Consider the following 19649-nt stretch of genomic DNA (forward strand, 5'->3'; position numbering starts at 1 on the left):
CACGGCAGCAGCAGACCTTGAGTCACCTCAAGTGTCAAAGCTCTTTTAGCTGCTCATCTGTGTCATCCACCCATCCGTCAATTTCCTTTCATTTTTAATATCAGGCTCATAGAAATGGCTATATGACTCCCTTTGCTCTGGGTTATTAAATGATAATGAATTCAATTACTTCAGGAAATTGGATCTTTCCGATTTACCTGAAAGGAGATGGCTAAAAAAGGGGGGGATAAGAAGATGCGGCTACTAAAAAAGGTGGTAATCTGGATGATAACAGAGGCTAATTGTTGTGGGTGAGCATGTAGGGAAACAAAACTGTATATATTTATCTGCACAAAGGGAAAAGAAGTCTTAGCTGCACAGCTCTCTCTCATCCATTTATGTCAAGGGCAAACACAGCAGCACTGTGATAACCTTGCGGGGGATTCAGCAAAGGTGTATGTGCATGCAAAGAGCATGAGTGGATAGATGAAGACTCACGCACGCCCCCACTCCATTATTACATTCATCTCTGTGAATTTGAATGTGGACAGGAGGAAAATCAACAGCCACTTGTTTCAATTTCCACTCACAAGCTTGAAGTGTGTTACATAATTTAGGCTTTAAACAAACTTTCCAATGGATTATTTTCCGCCATCTGTGAACAGAGGCTGTGTGGGTTCACAGTACATGACCACGAATGTCGTAAAATTAACCAGAAAAGCCAAAAGTGGTGAAACTTTAGAGAATATAATGTGCATGTCAAGCATGTGCAGGTTCACAGTAAAAACTGGTGATTTCCTACAACACACAAAAGCTTCTCTAACACTGTGAGCAGCATGTCAGACATGATTGAGTCAGATATAATGATCTTATTTTATTTATGAATGAGGGGGGGGGGGCCTATGAATGCTTTAACACAGTCCTGCTTCTCTTCTGTCCCCCTTCATAGATCACGTTTCCATCGGCGGCCTCGGAGATAGTTTCTACGAGTATCTGATCAAATCGTTCCTCATGTCAGACAAGACGGACGAGGACGCAAAACAGATGTACTACAACGCACTGGAGGTATGGAAATTTTAGTCCACTCAGGCAAAGCTACATTAGATAAAATAATAATAATTACAGTAATTTGCATAAGCCTTTGATCAAACAAAGTACGTACAAAGTGTTTCACACCCAAGACAAATAAAAGACAAACAGTGTTACCCAAATAACCAGCCGACATGAAGTACACCGCTTATATTTTAGAGGATGGTTGAAGGCTGAGGGAGGAAAACATCTTAAGCTCTTTACAGACATTGAATATGTAACATCGCTGGTTTCATGTAAGTGATGTTGTTTTTTTGTTTGTTTTTTTGTCAGTCGTGTAAATATTCCTCACAGTTTACAAGAGGCTGCATCAGAGACGGGTTTTTAAAAATGGATTTTGCTGTTAAAGCCTTTATCAACAAGCATTGTGAGCGTGATTCGACTGATAAGGGTCATCTCTCATTCTTACACTGAATCCCCTGATAAGTGTTCTCCTGGGTTTCATCAATCATTTAACATTGTTAGAAAAATAGGATTCGCCTTGTTTTAGTCTGACAGCGAACAAGCACAGAGTGACAAGACATTAAGTTGTGATTCTTTTGGGACTGTGACGATCATTTCTGTTTGCAGACATGCTGCTGGATGTTTATTCATCAAAGCAGTTTGCAAAACTATAAAGGAGGAGCAGCTGGTCTGATAACTAATTTTACATAGTTTTTTGTTTAGTTTTGACCCCACATGAGGGGGAAAAGCTTTTAATCTCTCGTGCATTTTTAACCTTGTGCTGCTGTGGCCTTTACATTAAAACTGCACTTAATTCAGACTTGTGCCAGGTTGGAAGTTTTACTTGGTGCAACCAAGTAACATCGCCGTCGTGACTTTTAAGTAAAAGTGACAGAAGTGCCTCAGGCAGTATGTTAAATTGTCATCATTTTTACGTAACACACCACACATCTGAAAAGGTCTACAATAAAAAATAAAAATAATGTAGTGATACTGCAAAGCAAATTATCCTTTCATCTCTCAAAACCAAATGCTTCTATGTCAAAATGTATAGATGTCTCTCTCTCTCTCCGCTACTTAAATTTGATGGATGGCTTCAAGTGTAAAGCTGTAATGGATGCCTTTATTCAAAGCACCATATCACCAGTAGAAACAGTATGCGTCTATTTGTGACGACGATGTTCTCAGTGGAACGGTCATGAGGGAAAGGAAGGAAGATAATATCAAACAGGACAGGTTCCTGGTACTGCGTAATGGGATTAGAGCAGTGATTAGATGGTGACTGACGCATGTATTCATATATTGTAATGTAAAATAAAAGCACTGTCGCTGTCTGCAGAAAAATGATTGTATACAAGAACCCACAGCACGGTATACACATGCATAAAAATAACAGTAGCTGTCTATTTTCTTGTTTTAATGGCGATAACGTCATAGCAAAGCGTTCTCCCTCAGGCTACAATTACAATATCACAGACAAAAACTTAAGAGTGCCATTGAGATTTCCTCAGTTCTCATCAGAGGGTCAAGCCAGAGGCATAACCACTAATTACAGACTCTCCTTCTCCCATGTGACTTGGTATTTAAATGGCCAAGGACCCCCGTGCTATCAGATTAAGTTATATGTTGTATGTTTATACAGAGATCTAAGGTGAAGGCACAGCACAACTCATTATCTTTGGCATTCAAATAAAAGTAGATTACTAATTAAAACACTGTTGAGACATTTTCCAATTATGCTTTACCATGATTACTGCTAACAACGGCTAATTAGCAGGAAAATCATCAGTCTCTGCCCCCAAGAAATATGTTTCATGGTATTTATAAGCTCTCATATTGTACATATTACTTTGTTATGTCTTCTATTGCTGCAGATTGTGTCTTTATCAACCCTTATTTTAGCAAGGTTTCTCATACAGGATACAGCAGTGGTTGGAAGGAATAATTTTGGTTTTCAAGTAATTTGAAATTAAAATATTCTTCCCTACAAACCAAATCCTCTTCGCATATAAATCTGTGAGAGGATGTGTTAATGCCTTCATCTTTTCTTTCCAAACTCGTCCTGAAAGAGCGGTTTAAAGATTAGGAAAATAAATGAATGAATGATTGAACCTGAGATTCAAGAGGGAGTTTACACTCATAATTATCAGCACTTGATGGGGTCTTTCAGCTGATTATCACAAACCTGTATTCAAATGCAAAATGAGCAGCAAGCCAGACAGAATGGATAAGAGGGAGATGAGAAAGAAACAGTGTGTGTAATGATAAGTGATGAGTCATTCAGAAGTGGTTTCAAGAGATGTCCATCTATATTATGTCCTTTTAAGTTGCAGAAAAAGAAATTTGAGGATTCTTTCCTTCAAAAATCTTTCTTTGACAAAGAAAATCTCCATTGTCCATTTGAACATCTGCTATTGATGATTTATTAACTCAGGTCTAACGGATCGTGCTAACTTTGCACTCACCATCTCTGTTGTAGAGAGATTCAGGCATAATAAGGTATACAGTATCTGAGCCTGCTGTTATGACCCATAGTCACCACGGCCTCAAGTATGAGTAGACCTTGGTGGAAAAACACTGTAATTTCCCTTTAAGGGATTTATGCTCGATCACTTATTCACTGTTCAGAGCAGAGCACGTCCTAACAATAAATACATAATTTATGATGTACTGTAAATGCAAATCAATGTTGGACTCATCCCTTATGTGTGGGAGGATAGCCCACATACACAGAACTCGCGGTATGTAGAGATATCCTGTTGGGAATTTGGTTGTTCAAGCTATTCTCTTAAGTTGCATTTAGCTCCACTGTAGTTATGTTAAGGTTGTGGCAGGTTAGTTCTTTTAATCCTGGTGGACACTAGCAGATTTTGCAAGTATAAATATTAAGTTCACATATTATAGGAGTAATGCCTACATACTGTAGCCCTCAGGAAAATGTTTCCCTCAGAAACTCAATGTTACTACAGTGATTTTAAATTTCAGAGTGTGCAAATGTGTCTATGATGCATACAGAACTCAAGAGTGATAATAAATAAATAATTTATAGACAGTTTGGCTCATTTTAAGCAGTATTTAGAGCATTCTTTAACAAAACTAATGTGTTATGTTACTTAAATCTGACGTAAATTGCAATTCATTTATGCTACAGCATAATTATCTGCCTCTCGTTTAAGAGAACATCTAAAACTAAAGGGGAGAATTTTGTATTTTATACTGTTTGGTTTCAAAATGGTGGCCCCTAGTTTTCCATTACTTCAATTAAATACCATCATTTGTCTACATATATGATCTGATTTTGATACAGCCAATCAAATCCTATCAGTGTTGGATCACAGGCCAAGCAGATGGTCACACTGAGTCTGACAGCATCCTGCTACACAACAAAACCACCCACATGATCTTTCCTGTACCTCAGCTTGTTGAACGAGCCACCAAACAAACATTGACCGGGGAAAATTGCACCGCTAATGTCAGTTTGCAGGCTAGATAGTTAATTAGTTTATAAGCTGCAAATGTCAGTTATGTGCTGGTGTGGTTCTTTATTGTCAGTTCCACTGCCGACAATTCAATACAATACACTGTCGGCTGATGGCATCTAAGCTACAGCACAAACTGTTAAGTTATCTTGTTTGCTATGGTGTAAAAAGGCACTCTGGCAGCATTTCTGATATTCGTCCAAAGGCCTTTTTAGATTTAATGCTCGGAAAGTATTAATAATATGCTTCAAAATCATGATGACTGAATTTTTGCAGTAACTGAAAGAGATTTCAGTCAGATTTTTAGTGTTGCCCATCTATGTGGATAATGTTTTATATGTAATGTTAATAATCAACGATGCTAAAAAAAAAGATACAGTAAGTGCTTTAATGAAAAGAGACCAACAATACAAATGTAGTTATTGTAATAATGCCTGCTGTGTATAAATGCTGCTATTTGGAGCTTCTAGCAGAGAATGTGAAGCTTTTAATGGCAGACACAGTAACAAAACCACTGTTGAAGGACAGAGGCTCCCATTTTATCCTGTTTTTGATTTAATTTAATAGAATTTGAACCAGGAAGCCAAAATGTATCTATAATTACATGATATGACATAAATAAATATTCCTGATCCTGTTTGTTGCTGCAGGCGATTGAAGCTAACTTGGTACAGAAGTCAGCTGGTGGCCTCACCTACCTGGCCGAGTGGAGGGGAGGGATCCTGGATCACAAGATGGGCCACCTGGCCTGCTTCTCTGGGGGCATGATCGGCATCGGGGCCGATGACGGAGCTACGGAGAAGAGGCAGCACTACCTGGACCTGGCTGCTGAGATCACACACACATGCCACGAGAGCTACACACGCTCAGGTGAGTGGAAGTCAGGGAAACTAAAAGAGGGTGTTTAGAATGTGAGAGCTTTGAGAGGCTTCACAATGGTTAGGCTCAGGAGGCTCAATGTGATGTAGGGGTGGAAGGATGACTGCCCCTGCTCTTTTCAAACATCATCAAATGGAAAATTAAATGTTTTGTAAGCTTTATAAACTGTCTGTAGCTTTCAAATCAAATTGAAGAAATGTTATTCATTTACAAAGGGAGTGTAGGATAGCCTTACCTGCTCTAACACAGTTTTAGAGTTAGTGTTGGGGTGGGTTTGGTTTATATCCTCTGCGCTTAAAATCTGTGGATTCAATTATACAAGATACATTTCATTTACAGGTGCAGCTAAGGATTTTCTTTATCAATTTCTTGATCATTCAGTTAGTTTTTTGATCTAAAACATGTTCAAGATGATCACAAAATGTCAAAGTGACGTCTTCAAATTACTACTTTTGTCCCGACCAACAGTCCACAACCCAAAGATATTCAATTTACCTTCACAGAAGACTCAATGAACCTATAGTTTATAGTCAAGTTTCACATTTTCCTCTAAAAAATGACTTTCATTAGTTTTTTTGATAGATTTAATTGACTGATCATTGCAGCTCTAGTATGAATATTAAATATTATGCATCATTATGCGCAATTACATTTTATTTTTAAAGACCTTTTTAATAACTGATCTTTTTAAACCTCTCTTTTCTCTTGGTTCCCATCGTACTGTGGTGTTCATACCCCTCACATCAGAATTATTTAGCATTTTTTTAACATAGTGCATGCTGGCTATTATAAAAAATTAATTAAGTAATTATGGTTAATCACTGTTGTGGTACATTATGCCTGTCTTGTTAAGAGTGGCTATGGTGGCATTAAGAGTCTAGGACAGTGATATTGTAAATTAAAAACGGCCTCAGGCATTTTTATTTTTCCCCGACATAAAAGGGAGAATCTTTTCTTGGTGGCTTCACCTAAACAGAGACAAAAAAAGTCCTAATAAGGAGCAGTAAAGAATTAAATTGCTCGATTATTCTCCATCTCAGAGCTGGAGGCAGCAGCAGCAAACATAGAGTGGAGGTGTTAAGTGTGTTTGATACTGATTATCACACGTTGTTATAATTCAGAAGAATAAATGGAAAAGGAGGAGAGAGGAAGAGTAAACCTGGTGATACTATTTGAGACCACGGGCAAATTTGTTGTAGATCCAACCGGGAAGAGGAGAACAGTTCGGATATGGCTGCAAACACAAACTGAAGATGAAAGTTTAAGGAAGACAGAGAGGGTGGAAAAAAAGAGAGGAACATTGGAGCAAGCCTGCCCACATTTTTGCTTGTCTCTTCTCCTCCCTGGCATCTGTCTTGGCCCTGACAATAATCTCCTCTGCTAATTTCAAGCTTCCTATTTTTTTTATTATTTTCCCCCCCCCCCCGCTGTTGGGTGGGCTGTAAGGATTCTTCCTCAAGTGTTCATTCGCCTTCGCTTCTCTTCTGGTAAGCTAATGTGACTCATCACATAACAGGTTCCTTGATACGCTCCAAATACTTTTGATCTTTAGGCCCAAAAGGCTTCTCTGGCTTTCTCTTTCATAGTCATCCACCAGGTTTCTCTTCACTCATTAAAGGGACTGTATGGTGCTTAACAGCTCTTGGATTAGCTGTCTGCAGAAGAGAGAGAGAAAAGAGAGAGAGAGAAGTGAGATTTGCTCTTGCATTTGTGTGAAGTGGCTACTATTTAGCTGTGTCTTAAATACTGATACCGTAAAGACTCTGCTTCTGCTGCCCCTCTGGATCACTGCCACCTTCATACCAACAGACTGATTCAGGTTAATGGGAATCTCACAGGAAGGAGCAGGAAGACAAAAAGGTTATTGGTTCTGGAGAAAATGTGGTGATAGACATTTAATGCTATTTTACAAGATGATGGAGAGTATCGCTCGTTACGGCCACAAAACTAAGCAAATTGCTCAACCTATGACCAGCAACATATAAAACACCGGACCTGAATTCAAGATTATCAAATTAATTCTATTTGTTAACAATGATTTAGAAATGTTCAATATTATACTCCACAGCTACTGTAGGCCTCTGTTTTGTCACCCATTGAGGTCAGTTTCTGGAAGTTTCGATATTTTTTATGTAATTTATTTTATACCTCTGTGTTAGTTTGATTGAGATTCATGCAAAATTACAGTTGGTGATCCCATTGGAGACGAAATTTGGCCAGAATTTTTTTTATTTTGGTGTAAAAAATGACTATCGAAATGAACCCAGAATAACTTGCAAATTGTGTTTGACACAGACGTGCTATTCAACTGATTAACTTGTGGAAAAATCGATTGTGTTGACTGTGCTGCGAGTCGCCAATGAGTCTGTTAGAATTAGCATTAGCATTCAAATCACAGGCGTCAACCGCCCAGAGAATATTTAGTTAAAAACAGGCAGCAAGGAGGAAGGAAACAGAGTGTGGAAAGAGTGTACGGCTGTTATAGGAATCAGTTGGATATCCTTGTTGAATTAATCAAAACATGGAAGGATGTTTCGAGTTTCCATTTACAGAAAACAGCATCAAATTAGAAGAGGGCAGATAAGATAACAGACACATTTTACTAAAATGTGGGGAAATTGATTTAAAAGACAGCAGGAATTAGAAATGATGTCCATTTCAATAAAAGGCCTGGTTCCTCCTTGTGTTTTTTACCAGTTAATTGTTTTTTTCTTTTGGGTTTTTTGGTGAAAGTTTTCTTACCAAAAATAGAGGATGTAAGGACCAAGACAAATGGGTGATTGTTGGCTATCAGAATAAATGTGACCTGCCTTTTGTACCGTCCTGTCTTAACTTTTGATCTAACCAGCCTTTGAAAACTTACTGGTGGTCTCCTGTTTTCCCTCACTTCCTCCCATGTCATTACCTTTTCATACAGCGACACAATAACCAGCCGATTGCTTTGATGTTTCTCCTTGTCTTGCTTGCACACGCTCACGCTATAATGAGCCAGCTGACCGGTTGGCCCCCTCTGGTCCAAACGGATGCAGCCACTCACAGACCTTCAGTGACCTCAAACAAACCTGCTTTCTCCAACCACAGTCCAATTTTCAAAAACAACCACACAGCGGCTGGCTAAAATCACAGATGATAGGTCCAAAAAAAAAAAAAAAAAAATGTCATAGCAAATAGAGCACAGTGGGCAGAAACGAATTTCCAACCCATAATTCAACTTCCATTCTAAGCGCGTTTCTAAATTCAATATGTTGCTATGCCAATGCTCCTGTCAGGACCTCGGCAAGAATAGATTTCTTTGTGCGGTATCATGAATAGAATCTCTTTGCCATTCAGGCTTGAATTACAGTAGAAATATAATGGAAGTAGAAGGAGAAGAATAAGGACAGAGGAAGAAAAAAGGGAGGCCCGCAGACCATCTGGGAATCTGGGGAGATCTTAATTGTTTAGCTTGTGCCTCGAGCGTTTTGCTGTAAACTAACAGCAATTGAATGGCCTGTGTACACCAAATGACGTCCGTACACCTTTGAGAGAAAAAAGAAGAAACATTCAGTGTGTGTGCTTTTAAGGATTTTTGATTTTGAAGTCAATATTTGACTTTCATCTCGTGTTCTCATGTCTTTGTTTCTGTCTCCGTCAGCCACCAAACTGGGACCTGAGGCGTTCAGATTCGACGGGGGAGCTGAAGCCACAGCAACCAGACTGAGTGACCGATATTACATCCTACGACCAGAAGTCATCGAGAGCTACATGTACATGTGGAGACTGACCCATGACCCCAAGTACAGAGAGTGGGGCTGGGAGGCTGTTGAGGTGAGACACACCAACACAGTAGAAGTAGTATACAACATTTTATTACTGACCCAAATATAAGACGATCTCTCCGAATATAGGACTTTTCAGGATATTTAACACTTTGAGACTAGGCCTGTTAGAAAACTCTCCCCCCAAATCAGTCCAATTCTTTCACATGAATTAGTTTTATTAAAGCAGAAAGTAAGTCCTTCATTTGTCCTACATAGTCATACAGCATATTGCACCACATATAAGACACTATTTGTCTGAAAAAAACATTTGAAAGCATGGGAGTCATTATATTTGAGGACGTGACATTCACATCATCCACGTCAACATCATTAACTTTCTTTTCTTTTTTAATGGTGAAATCTCTGGCTAAACATTAACTCCTGCAGTTATGCTGTGACCACTCCCCAAAATGGTGGGAAAATGCCATAACAATAATGTTAGCAGTGCAGTGCACTTGCTGTGTAAAGAAATCTGTCACGGGCTGACATCAGCTTTGGGCTGAAAGTTGAAAAAATGTTGTAAACAGAGCAGACTGAAGCCGATGCTTTTTGCTCAAAGGGATTACTTATTTATATTTTTACCTCTTTATTTGACGCTTTGGCAAAGTTTAATATGAAGATCTGACATTTTAACATTATATATATATATGAGTGAAAATAAGAAGAGTTAGGTCCAAGACATAATGTAAGGTCCAAGACATAATGTAATTTTTTACCTATACTCTCTCTCTCTGTCATGAGTGGCTTAGACTTGATTTTATAAATTGTACTTACCTATTATGTCAAGCCCCTTTAACACCCTCAATTACCCCTCTGACCAGATTCCTTGATATTGTGTGGGCACTGTACATTAGCTTGTAGATCAAGAAATTCCGCTAGGCAGGGGGTGAAGGTTGCGTAGGGAGGCACTATTATTAATGTGGAAATAGATGGGACATTAGCTGTAGTAAACTGTAGAGGGCTGGCATGATAGATTTAGCATTAATTTAGTGTGCACAGAAGTGGAGAGATCAAGCTGACGAGTTTGACGGGCCTTTAATTATCGGGCACAAAGGTTGAACGCAGTGCACAACGCTTCTCTTCATGAACATCAAGCATTAACATGTTGGGGTCTTTGTTAATTAGCACGTATAAGCCAGCCCTTTATAGCAAGGGTAATAATGTGCTAATCCGCTTGGCTAGCTCAGCCACTCTCCATTAGCTCTTGTCAGATTTAGCATTGCTTGGACTTAAACTGTGTAGCCCGCTGAGGGGCTTGACATGTTCCATCATTTACGATTCTTTAGGTCTACATGCACACAGTTACTGAGTCAGTTATTCTCTCTTTACCATAAAGTATTACAAAAATACCCAATGATCTATTACTCATTTGCCATGTGATTTCTACAGTGCAATTTATATAATATTTGGTTCTGTCAAAAGGCGAAAAGGGCCACTCTGTGAAAGCTGATTAAGTAGGTGAATAAATACAGACGAATAAATGAAGTATTATTCGTTCTAGTTTGTACAATCAAGCTGGCAACTAAAATAAGTGACTTTAAAAATACATGCACACGTTTAAACTTGCCCTCCACAACCCTCTATGTCTCCTCTCAGGCCTCGAGCAGCACTGCAGAGTGGACGCTGGCTTCTCCGGGATCCGTGACGTTTACACCCTGACAGTAAGCACGACAACATGCAGCAGAGCTTCTTCCTCTCAGAGACGCTCAAGTAAGTCCTATTTCCTCTCAACATCTACCTCGGTAAGAGAGAATGTGGCAAAAGGTGTTTTACATAAAACAATAACCTGTCTGGGAGCTCTGGACAGAATAGGTGAAGAGAGAAATACAGTATATGGTCTGATACTCAACGCTGGGCTTCATCTCTGCTATTATCTGCTCTGTCCGTGATGCACAGTCATGCTGCAAATGAGACACAATCTCTACTGCAGAGTTCAGGAGTCACTTTGAATGTGAATTCCTTCATTTTGCTGATAGAAGAATCATGGATGGTGAATAGATGATATGCAGTTAGATGCCTCAATCTTACCTCCCCTCATTTTCGGATCATTAAGCGATACAAACCACTCAGACTGCAATGTTGTAGAAGATGGTAAAGAGTTTTTTTTTCTGATGAGAGGAGCATTGGGAACCATATTCAGGTTGACAAGTAGTGTTACACTATCCACAGCTATGAAATTGAAATAACTAATTGTGTCAAATAAAGTCCTTTAGTGAATAATTTAGTCGTGCTAGATTAACGTAGCGTCTCATTCTTGGATGACAGTTTTGGTGATTATTAATTGTGGCCAAAGCCGAGAGGAGAAATAATGTGAAGCTATAGAACAACAACTGTAACTTAAATATGAGACTTTACCATTAGAAGAATACTCCTATATGGATGTATTTGGTCTTGTTGTACCAGAAATATCCTGTTGAACAAAGAAGTCAGAAACATTTCTGACATAATGCAGTTTGGCCAAATGTTAACATGCCAATCAATATGTTTATATACACACAAGAAACCAGGTTACTCTGAGAATTAAAGTTCACATCCACTGTAGTAATCCGATTAATGTGTATATGAATGCTGCAGGGCAGTAATCAATTCAACTGCATTAGCTTCCTGATTTTGTATTTTTGCTTCAGAAAGCTGACGGGGCAGTGAAAATGAGAGACATTGTTTTTTTCCTCAGTTTTTATCAAAAATTTAACAAAATGTCAAATATTCATTGATAGAACTTGACTTGAGGCTACTTGGTCTGAGTTTCAGTTGTAGTCGAACTTAATACAAGCACTTGAAACAAGCATGTATCGCTACTTGTGATGATATTTTCCTTTTAACTGCCCCGCTCTGCTGTCACTTGAAGTCTTATGAAGTCTTTGTCAGGCACATGTGCACATGTAAAAAACAGATTACAAACAAGGTTTATTTGTGTACATGGCAAATAATTCTTCTTTCTCCTGGACAAATATAGGTCCTGCAGTCAGGGCTGACTGTAATCTTGTAATGTAAAGGAATAATTCAATGTTTTGTGAAAAAAACTAACTTAAATGAACCTAGATGTCTGTACAGTAAACATGAAGCTACCACCAGGAGACAATCCGTTTAGCATAAAGACTGCAAACATGGAAACAGCTAGCCTGGTTCTGTCCAAAGTTAACAAGGTCTGTCTACCAGCACCATTAAAGCGCACTAATTAACATGTTGTACCTAATTTGTTTAATCAGCACAAAAACTAAAGTGATTAATGACACATCGCAGAGCCTTGTTGTCACAGTGAGGAGGAAATCACTGCACCTGGCCAAGAAATATTTCAGCCGCAACCCCAGTTTGTCATTTCCACACACCTGTTTTTGTACGCATTAAACAGACAAATTATAACATATCAATTACTGAGCTGCTGGTGGGTAGATTTTATTCCATTTGGACAAAGCCAGGCTAGTTTTTTTCCATCTGTTTCCAGTCTTTATGCTAAGCTAAGCTAACCAGTTTATTGATCTTCTCATCTAACTCTCATAAAGAAAGTGAATATGTGAATTTCCCAAAATGTCAAACTCTTCCTTTTAGTATTAAATAACTCAATACTCCCACATTACCGTACATTTTTAATAACATTTTTCCTGTTTGCTCAGGTATCTTTACCTGCTCTTCTCCGATGATGACCTCCTCCCAATGGAGGACTGGGTCTTCAACACTGAAGCCCACCCGCTGCCCGTCATCCGCAAGAGCTGCCTGCAGGACGAAGCGACACAGGATAAGACAGTCTCCGAATAAGACCGAACACCTCCCAACACTTGAGACGGTTACTGACACATATTTGCACAATTCATGTGCGCACACAGTCAAATATTGCAAACACCAATTAAATGCAGGTTCAGAGTCTTTTCAGGAGCGTGTTATGGACTCTCAATTCCTTTCCAGTAAAGGATGTTGTCGTTTTACGCTGTGATTGTATATCCTTTTGCCGGGGTTACTTCCTGCTGGCACTTCTTTTTTGTGGACAATCAAGAGAAACATGACTTTCATGAAAAGAGCACCTTTTTCTTTCCTTCTTTCCTCTGTGAGGAAACCAGTATAACTTGCAGACCCAAATGTATGGGAGGAGGGTTGAACTATGGGCCATATTGTTAGAAAGAGAAACGTATAGAAAACCACTTGAGTTTCGCTCTTTGATTTCGTCGTTTTGTTAATCTTGAGTGATGAATGATTTCCTTTAATCTTGTCATTGCATATTTTTTCCTTTGTGAGTACACTCTTTGACCAAAGGTTTCTTTGCATTTATATTTCCCTCTTTTCCAGTAATGTGGTGAGATTTGGCAGATAGTACATTGTACTATAAAGGATTGAATTGTAATGAATATTGATTGATGTACAGACAAACAAGAAATGTGTTTCTCGAATCCACCTCCTAACTAATGTTGATGTCATGTTTCTTGCTGAAACGAGCTTGAATGATTTTTTTTAAAGTGGGGAGGTGGCAGGAAAGTGGCCGTGTCTTATGCATCCAGGGACCATTTAAAAAAAGATGTTGGGTTGTGTTTCCATGTATGCTTTGGTTATTTTTTAAACAGGACAATGCTTGCTCAGTCCTCTCAGCCTTTCAAATCAAAGTTACAAATGGGATACTGTCAGTTCTGTGACTGTAATACAAGCTTAAGGGAAAAGGAGCGCATAGGAAAAGCAACTCTTTGCTAGCCAACTCAAAATGGGTTTTCCTGTTTCTGTAGTTCTGTTTTTTTTTTTTGGTTCACCCTGCCTTTACATGTGAACCTTACGGCTGCCAATTGTGATGTTAAAGGCTGCAAAAAAAAGAGCCTGAGAGCCGACTGGGGAGACGAGTTTTCATTTCCATCGCTGTTCTTTTCATCACTGCTGTCCTGCACAGTTGTGGAGCGAATGTGCTGTACATACAGAAGAAGTGAGTGACCCCTGTATGAGCTTGTCTTGACTTTATTTTGTGATATCTCTGTCTCTCTCTCTCTCTCTCTCTCTCTCTCTCTCTCTCTCTCTCTCTCTCTCTCTCTCTCTCTCTCTCTCTCTCTCACTATCTCTCTCTCTCTCTCTCTCTCTCTCTCTCTCTTCTCTCTCTCTCTCTCTCTTCTTTCTCTCTCTCTCTCTCTCTCTCTCTCTCTCTCTCTCTCTCTCTCTCTCTCTCTCTCTCTCTCTCTCTCTCTCTCTCTCTCACTCACTTCACTCTCTTTTTTTCTAAACTTCAGTGGTTATATTTCTGGGTTCTCTTTTGATTTGCTTCCCTCAGGTGTTTCAGTAAAAAGGAAAAAAAAAACAACTAAAGTTTGATTTAAGTCTAGTTATTGCTGATATTAATTATTGTTATTACTTATTCTTACTGTTTGATTTAACTTTCATTGTTGAATATTTTCAAATACTGATAAAAAAAAAAATACCTGTGCAACTTTGTACATTTAAAACAATCACAGTTGTTATGTCATTTTTATCGGCCGTCCTGATTGCTGCTATGTTTGTTTGTGGTATTTTGTCTCTTTAAAGAGCACAGTGGGTTGCAACAGTATGTTTAAAGGAAATAACCTGTAGTGATTAACAAAAAAAGGAAGGAAACATCTCCTTTGCTGCTTACACTACGCTTCGGTATTGGCTTCCAGATAGTTAATTACAGATTTAATTAAAGGATGATGTCTCCAGGTTGTGAAAAAAATTTCCAGCAATCACAACCAGAAAATGACTCATGGGGTTTAGCCGTCGCACCTCTCTCACAGTGTCAGGCCAACAAAGCAAGATTTAATATCATCCTCCCCAAATGATTCAGCTCAACCTGCTGCTATCTGAATCCTAATTTCAGTGTGATAGCTCAGAGTGATTTTACATTGGTTTTAAGTAGAATCAGTGTGTTTTTGACATGATTGACATTTTATAGTCATTTTTAAAATGTCATGGATCTGGAGGCATTAATCTTACTGACACCTTTAAAAAAAAAAAAAAAAATTTAAAAAGCTAATGCAAAGGTGTGTGAGTTTAAATATTAAGTGTAAATGTCCCAAGTTATGGCTTACAGCTCTCTGCCTCTCAGCTGTGGCTTCATGATGAAAAGAAGGGAAAAAAGCGAAGGTCACAATTCATACGTTCCCGATCTAGCCAGGGGACAGAAATGGGAGGATCACTGTCCATTTGAATGCACCTGAGGCTCATAGTGAAGGACAAACACTACAGATAATCCCCTCCCCTCTCGTTTCTTTCTTTAATGCTTCCAAAGTCTCCGGTAAGCGGAGCAGGGTGGCAGAAACTGAAATGTCAGGGCTGCTGTCTGACTTGGCAAGACCTTCCCTCGATGGGTAACGGAGGGGGAAGAGCCGTCACTATCTCCCTGCCACACTCGTCCTCCGGCTGTCCCGACTGGTGCAACAGTTTTATAGAGAATCGCCTTCTTGTCACGGAGATGTGGCTCAAATATTATTTGCCAATCATTTGATTTCAAAACACCTTTGACTCTACCTACTCACATTTTCAACAGCCCAGCAGTTGAAGACAAAGGAAGGAATTTTATGTCTTCGAGCCCGCTGAAGAAAGCAGAGCAAAGCATTATCTGTTCTGTTTAAGTATAATGTACAGCGTTTTATTACCCATTCACTAGACTCTTCTGTCGGGTATAATTGGACAACATATTGTAAAAATGTAACTATAATTTGAACCAATTATAGAGTACTGTAAATGCTCTTGCATATTCTTGGCACTGAGGAGCAACTATAGATAAAACACCCACATTACTTAATGCTTCTTTTGTATATTATATATTTTCTCATGTCTCATGTTAGAAAAAGAAAACTGTGTGATAGCAGATTATTCAGCCCTGCTTTGTTTACTCTTCACATATTTTAACTACTGTCACTGCTTAGAAACCAGCTGATATTTCAACAGCTTACAGGAGACAGACTTAAACTGTCATCAGCACTTTCACTTTAACTCAAATTGCTTTTACTTCTTAAACATCAGCTGACATTTAAACACTTTCTTCTGTGACTCTTCAGCTTACAGTTCAATTACTGCCACTTCATCTGCTTTCACTACATGGTCTGTACATAAGCATTAAACAGCTTTCAGTGCTTAAACAGCAACTTACAGCATTTTCATTTCAGCTCCTTTCGATGCTTACATTTCAACTTCTAACCTTTTCAGTGCTTCAGCTCACACTTTGACTCCTTACAGCTACAATGTGCAAGTTCTGGAAGTCAAACCAGTGCTAGCATGAGACTCAAAAGCATGCTCAGGTTGTCTACCCAGCCATTGATCGTCCACAACCGATGTATTGATTTTTTCCCCTGTTACTAACGAAGCTCTAAGGATCAAATAATGCAAGTATCAGCTACTTGCTAGCCTATGCGTTAGTCAAAGCAACATATTTTTGCAACAAATGTTAGCTTGGAGCCTTGGTACTAGAGGATTAGTCGGACATAAGCATGTACACTCTTTGACTGACAGCCTTGAGCTCCCACCCCTGATTGGTTAGAAGGGGCAAGGCTCACTAGTCTGTTCAATGAGCCTGAGTCAGAGAGGCCTTAAACAACACACCTCTACATTAAGATTTACTTTGGAACATATTTATAAGGGAAAGAAACTTGTAATATATATTTTAAAAAGCATCAAAGACTCAATTTGATAAGAAAACTAAAACCACTTCAAATTTTCAGCGAAACACAAACGTATATCTTCTGAAATTGAAGCCTTGTCTTGTTGAAGTACAACGCACTGTGATATATGACCTCTTGAACGCACTTGACCCCTCTATTTGGTGTAAATTGGTAATTTACTGTGAGAATATAACTATGATTACTGGCTACTGTTGATGATATTGCATTTCCTCAGCACAGAAGTAGTAATATTAGATAAAAAATAGAGGTTATTTAATGTTCCTTCAATAAAACACATTTTCTGTGACTTACAACCCTTCTGACAGCAGGAAGGAATACGACCAGCGCACAAATAGCAGGTAATAAAGACACAAGCCAGCTTTGCTTTGTCTCCTCCTCGATGACAAAAACAGTGAATTGACAGGTTCATTAATCCGCTCTCCTAAACCATCTACCTCCATGTTTGGATGGAATCAAAGGCTTTCGTTCAGAATCCCTCAGATGTATTCTGGGACAACAATATCATCTCGCACAGCTCTCTAAACAAACAAAAACAACACGCCTCACCTGAAATGTCACGATCCAAAAGAGAAAAGTTTTCAGTTAGTGAACAACTTCAAAAATAATACGGTGAGTCGGACATTTCATGCCAGAAGTTATTTTGTCATATTTTTTCAGGTGGTGAACGTCTCTCTTTTTTTAGACTTAATTTTAAACCCCTGTTCTTTTAGTTCCTCTCAGGTCTTGTCGATACACTTTCATGGTTTGTTAAGCGTAGTTATTTTTCTCTCAGGGTCGCTGGTAAAAATAAAGAAATAAAAAGGAAGGGAAGTGGTGACTATACAGAAGGATTTGCAGGAAACTTCTTACCTTGTTACTTTCTCTACCAGCTGGTCAAACACCTGACACCAAACATTCTGGCCGATAGATTTGTTTTGTGTAACTCAAAAATCTATATTAAAGGGGGGGGGGGCACACTGAACTACAACTGGAGAATTGCTGCAACTTCTGATTACCTATTGATTGATGTTTCACAAGTTCTGACAGCCCAAGGCAATCTTCAAATGTTTTGCTTGTTCAAACACTTGCAAAGATCACCTGTGTAATTTTCTGTTGATTGAGCTCTACCCTAGACTGCTTATAGGTGTTAAACATCGGCAATATTCATGCAGAATAAATTAACATTGATCAATATACTATCCTGCCACATACTCATTTATAGTACACCTATTAAAGCATACACACTATACTCAACAAGTAATGTAATCCAGACCGCCAACAAAATTTCTTCACATCCAGACCTGAATCACTAGAGTGACACATCACGTCACCTCGCCTCTCTTCATTCAGCCGCCTGCCGGTCGCCACAGGTCAAGGTCCTTGTCGGATGCTGCAGCTCTGGTTGAAAAAGTGGAAAAAAAGTGTTTGATTTGAAATGAAAACAGTGGCCTCATTGAAGAGTGGTAATGAAATACACTACGACACCAAATACGCCCCTTTAAGAAACAAAATGTTCCCAAAAATAAAGCCATAAAGAACAGTGAAAAACTCTCTAATGAACACTGAAAGCTCTTTATGCTCACTTGGTCACACAACAAAGGTGTCAGGTTAATAACAGACCATTACTGGACCTGGATGGAGTGGAAATCTGGGACGTGGACTTCTAAATCTTGTATTTGAGTAAGTATGGACTGTAAGGATTCAGCAGTGGTCCAGAAGAATAACAGATGGACCATGTTATTCAAATTCAGCTCAAATCACAGAGAAGCTCAACCTGCAACTACAAAAGGAGGCTGATAGGAGTGTAAGTGGAGTTCACCTCCCTCGCTGTGTGTCCTGTTAGCACACAGCAGCTTTACATTGAACTCACGCTCAGGGCCAAGGGCAAAGAGAAAAGAATGAATTTGTTCTGCACACTGAAGTGAAAATTGAATTATTTTCATTAATCTCTATTCAGTGACTTATTCATGAACTCCATTTTTTTAATGTATTTTGGGGGAAATAACAGCTGGAGGGTTGCTTTGGAAGAAACTAAAGTAGCTCTTTGAGAATCAGACACATTGTTTGAGGGGGCAGTATCAATGATACTGTATTCAGTCAGTGTTTGGTTTCCCATAACATCCATGACTTGAAAAGTTTATCCGCTGGAAAGTGAATTACACTGAGTGAATTGTTTGTAATAGTCTCTTTGTTGCACAGATTTTTGGAGGCAGTCGTGTTTTGTATATTTGATTAGTGCAAAGACTGATGATTGGAGCAAACTAATGCAGCTAATATAGAAACCCAAGCTGCTTTGTCTTGTGTCATTATCCAATTTTGTGATTATTAAAACTTTTCATTATTAAATTATTATTAAGTAGATTCTGATTTAGGGAAAATGATACTGTTTAGTCCAGCCATGCTGTCATATAATATCCATATTCAATTATACATTATAATTAGAAAAGTAATGGATGAGTGGACACTTTATCAAATTTTACTATAAAGTCTGTATGACTGAGTGAGTGAGTGAGTGAGTGCATCTGCACAGTTTGTGTTTTCGCATGACCGGCTGTGTGCTTTTTCTTAAGGGTGTGTGTATCTGCACAGAGATTCAGTCGTGTGTGCACTGAACAGATGCCTCAGCCCTCAGACAGAGCGCTGTGCAGCTCCAGTATGTGCTTGTCAGAACATCCTGCACTATTCTGCACTGCCAACACTTGAAGGTCCGCCAGGCCGGCCTCATCTGCTGCCCCGACACCTTGTTAGCGCCTGGAAGGGAACACAACTGCATAATCAGCTGCTAATACTTCTAAAAATAACAGCACCAGCTCAGAGGTCAGAAGTAGGAGGGTTTAAAATCGACAGGTAGACGGCATGAATATATCCAGAAACACATCATACTGTGGTGTTAGTTG

At 39.0% G+C, this 19649-nt stretch overlaps 1 protein-coding gene across 1 annotated transcript in view; it reads left to right on the forward strand.

Moving 5' to 3' along the window:
- The window catches only part of LOC133982866 (mannosyl-oligosaccharide 1,2-alpha-mannosidase IA), a 189093-nt gene extending 174912 nt beyond the window's left edge, over nucleotides 1-14181 (forward strand). Inside the window, 6 exon segments of the mRNA XM_062421719.1 lie at nucleotides 929-1044; nucleotides 5141-5360; nucleotides 9004-9200; nucleotides 10774-10822; nucleotides 10825-10879; nucleotides 12784-14181. Of these exon segments, the coding sequence (XP_062277703.1) occupies nucleotides 929-1044; nucleotides 5141-5360; nucleotides 9004-9200; nucleotides 10774-10822; nucleotides 10825-10879; nucleotides 12784-12925 (779 nt within the window). The 3' untranslated portion in view covers nucleotides 12926-14181.
- Nucleotides 14182-19649: the final 5468 nt, after the last annotated feature.

The sequence above is a fragment of the Scomber scombrus genome, chromosome 7, assembly GCF_963691925.1.
Source record: "Scomber scombrus chromosome 7, fScoSco1.1, whole genome shotgun sequence".
NCBI classification, from domain to species: domain Eukaryota; kingdom Metazoa; phylum Chordata; class Actinopteri; order Scombriformes; family Scombridae; genus Scomber; species Scomber scombrus.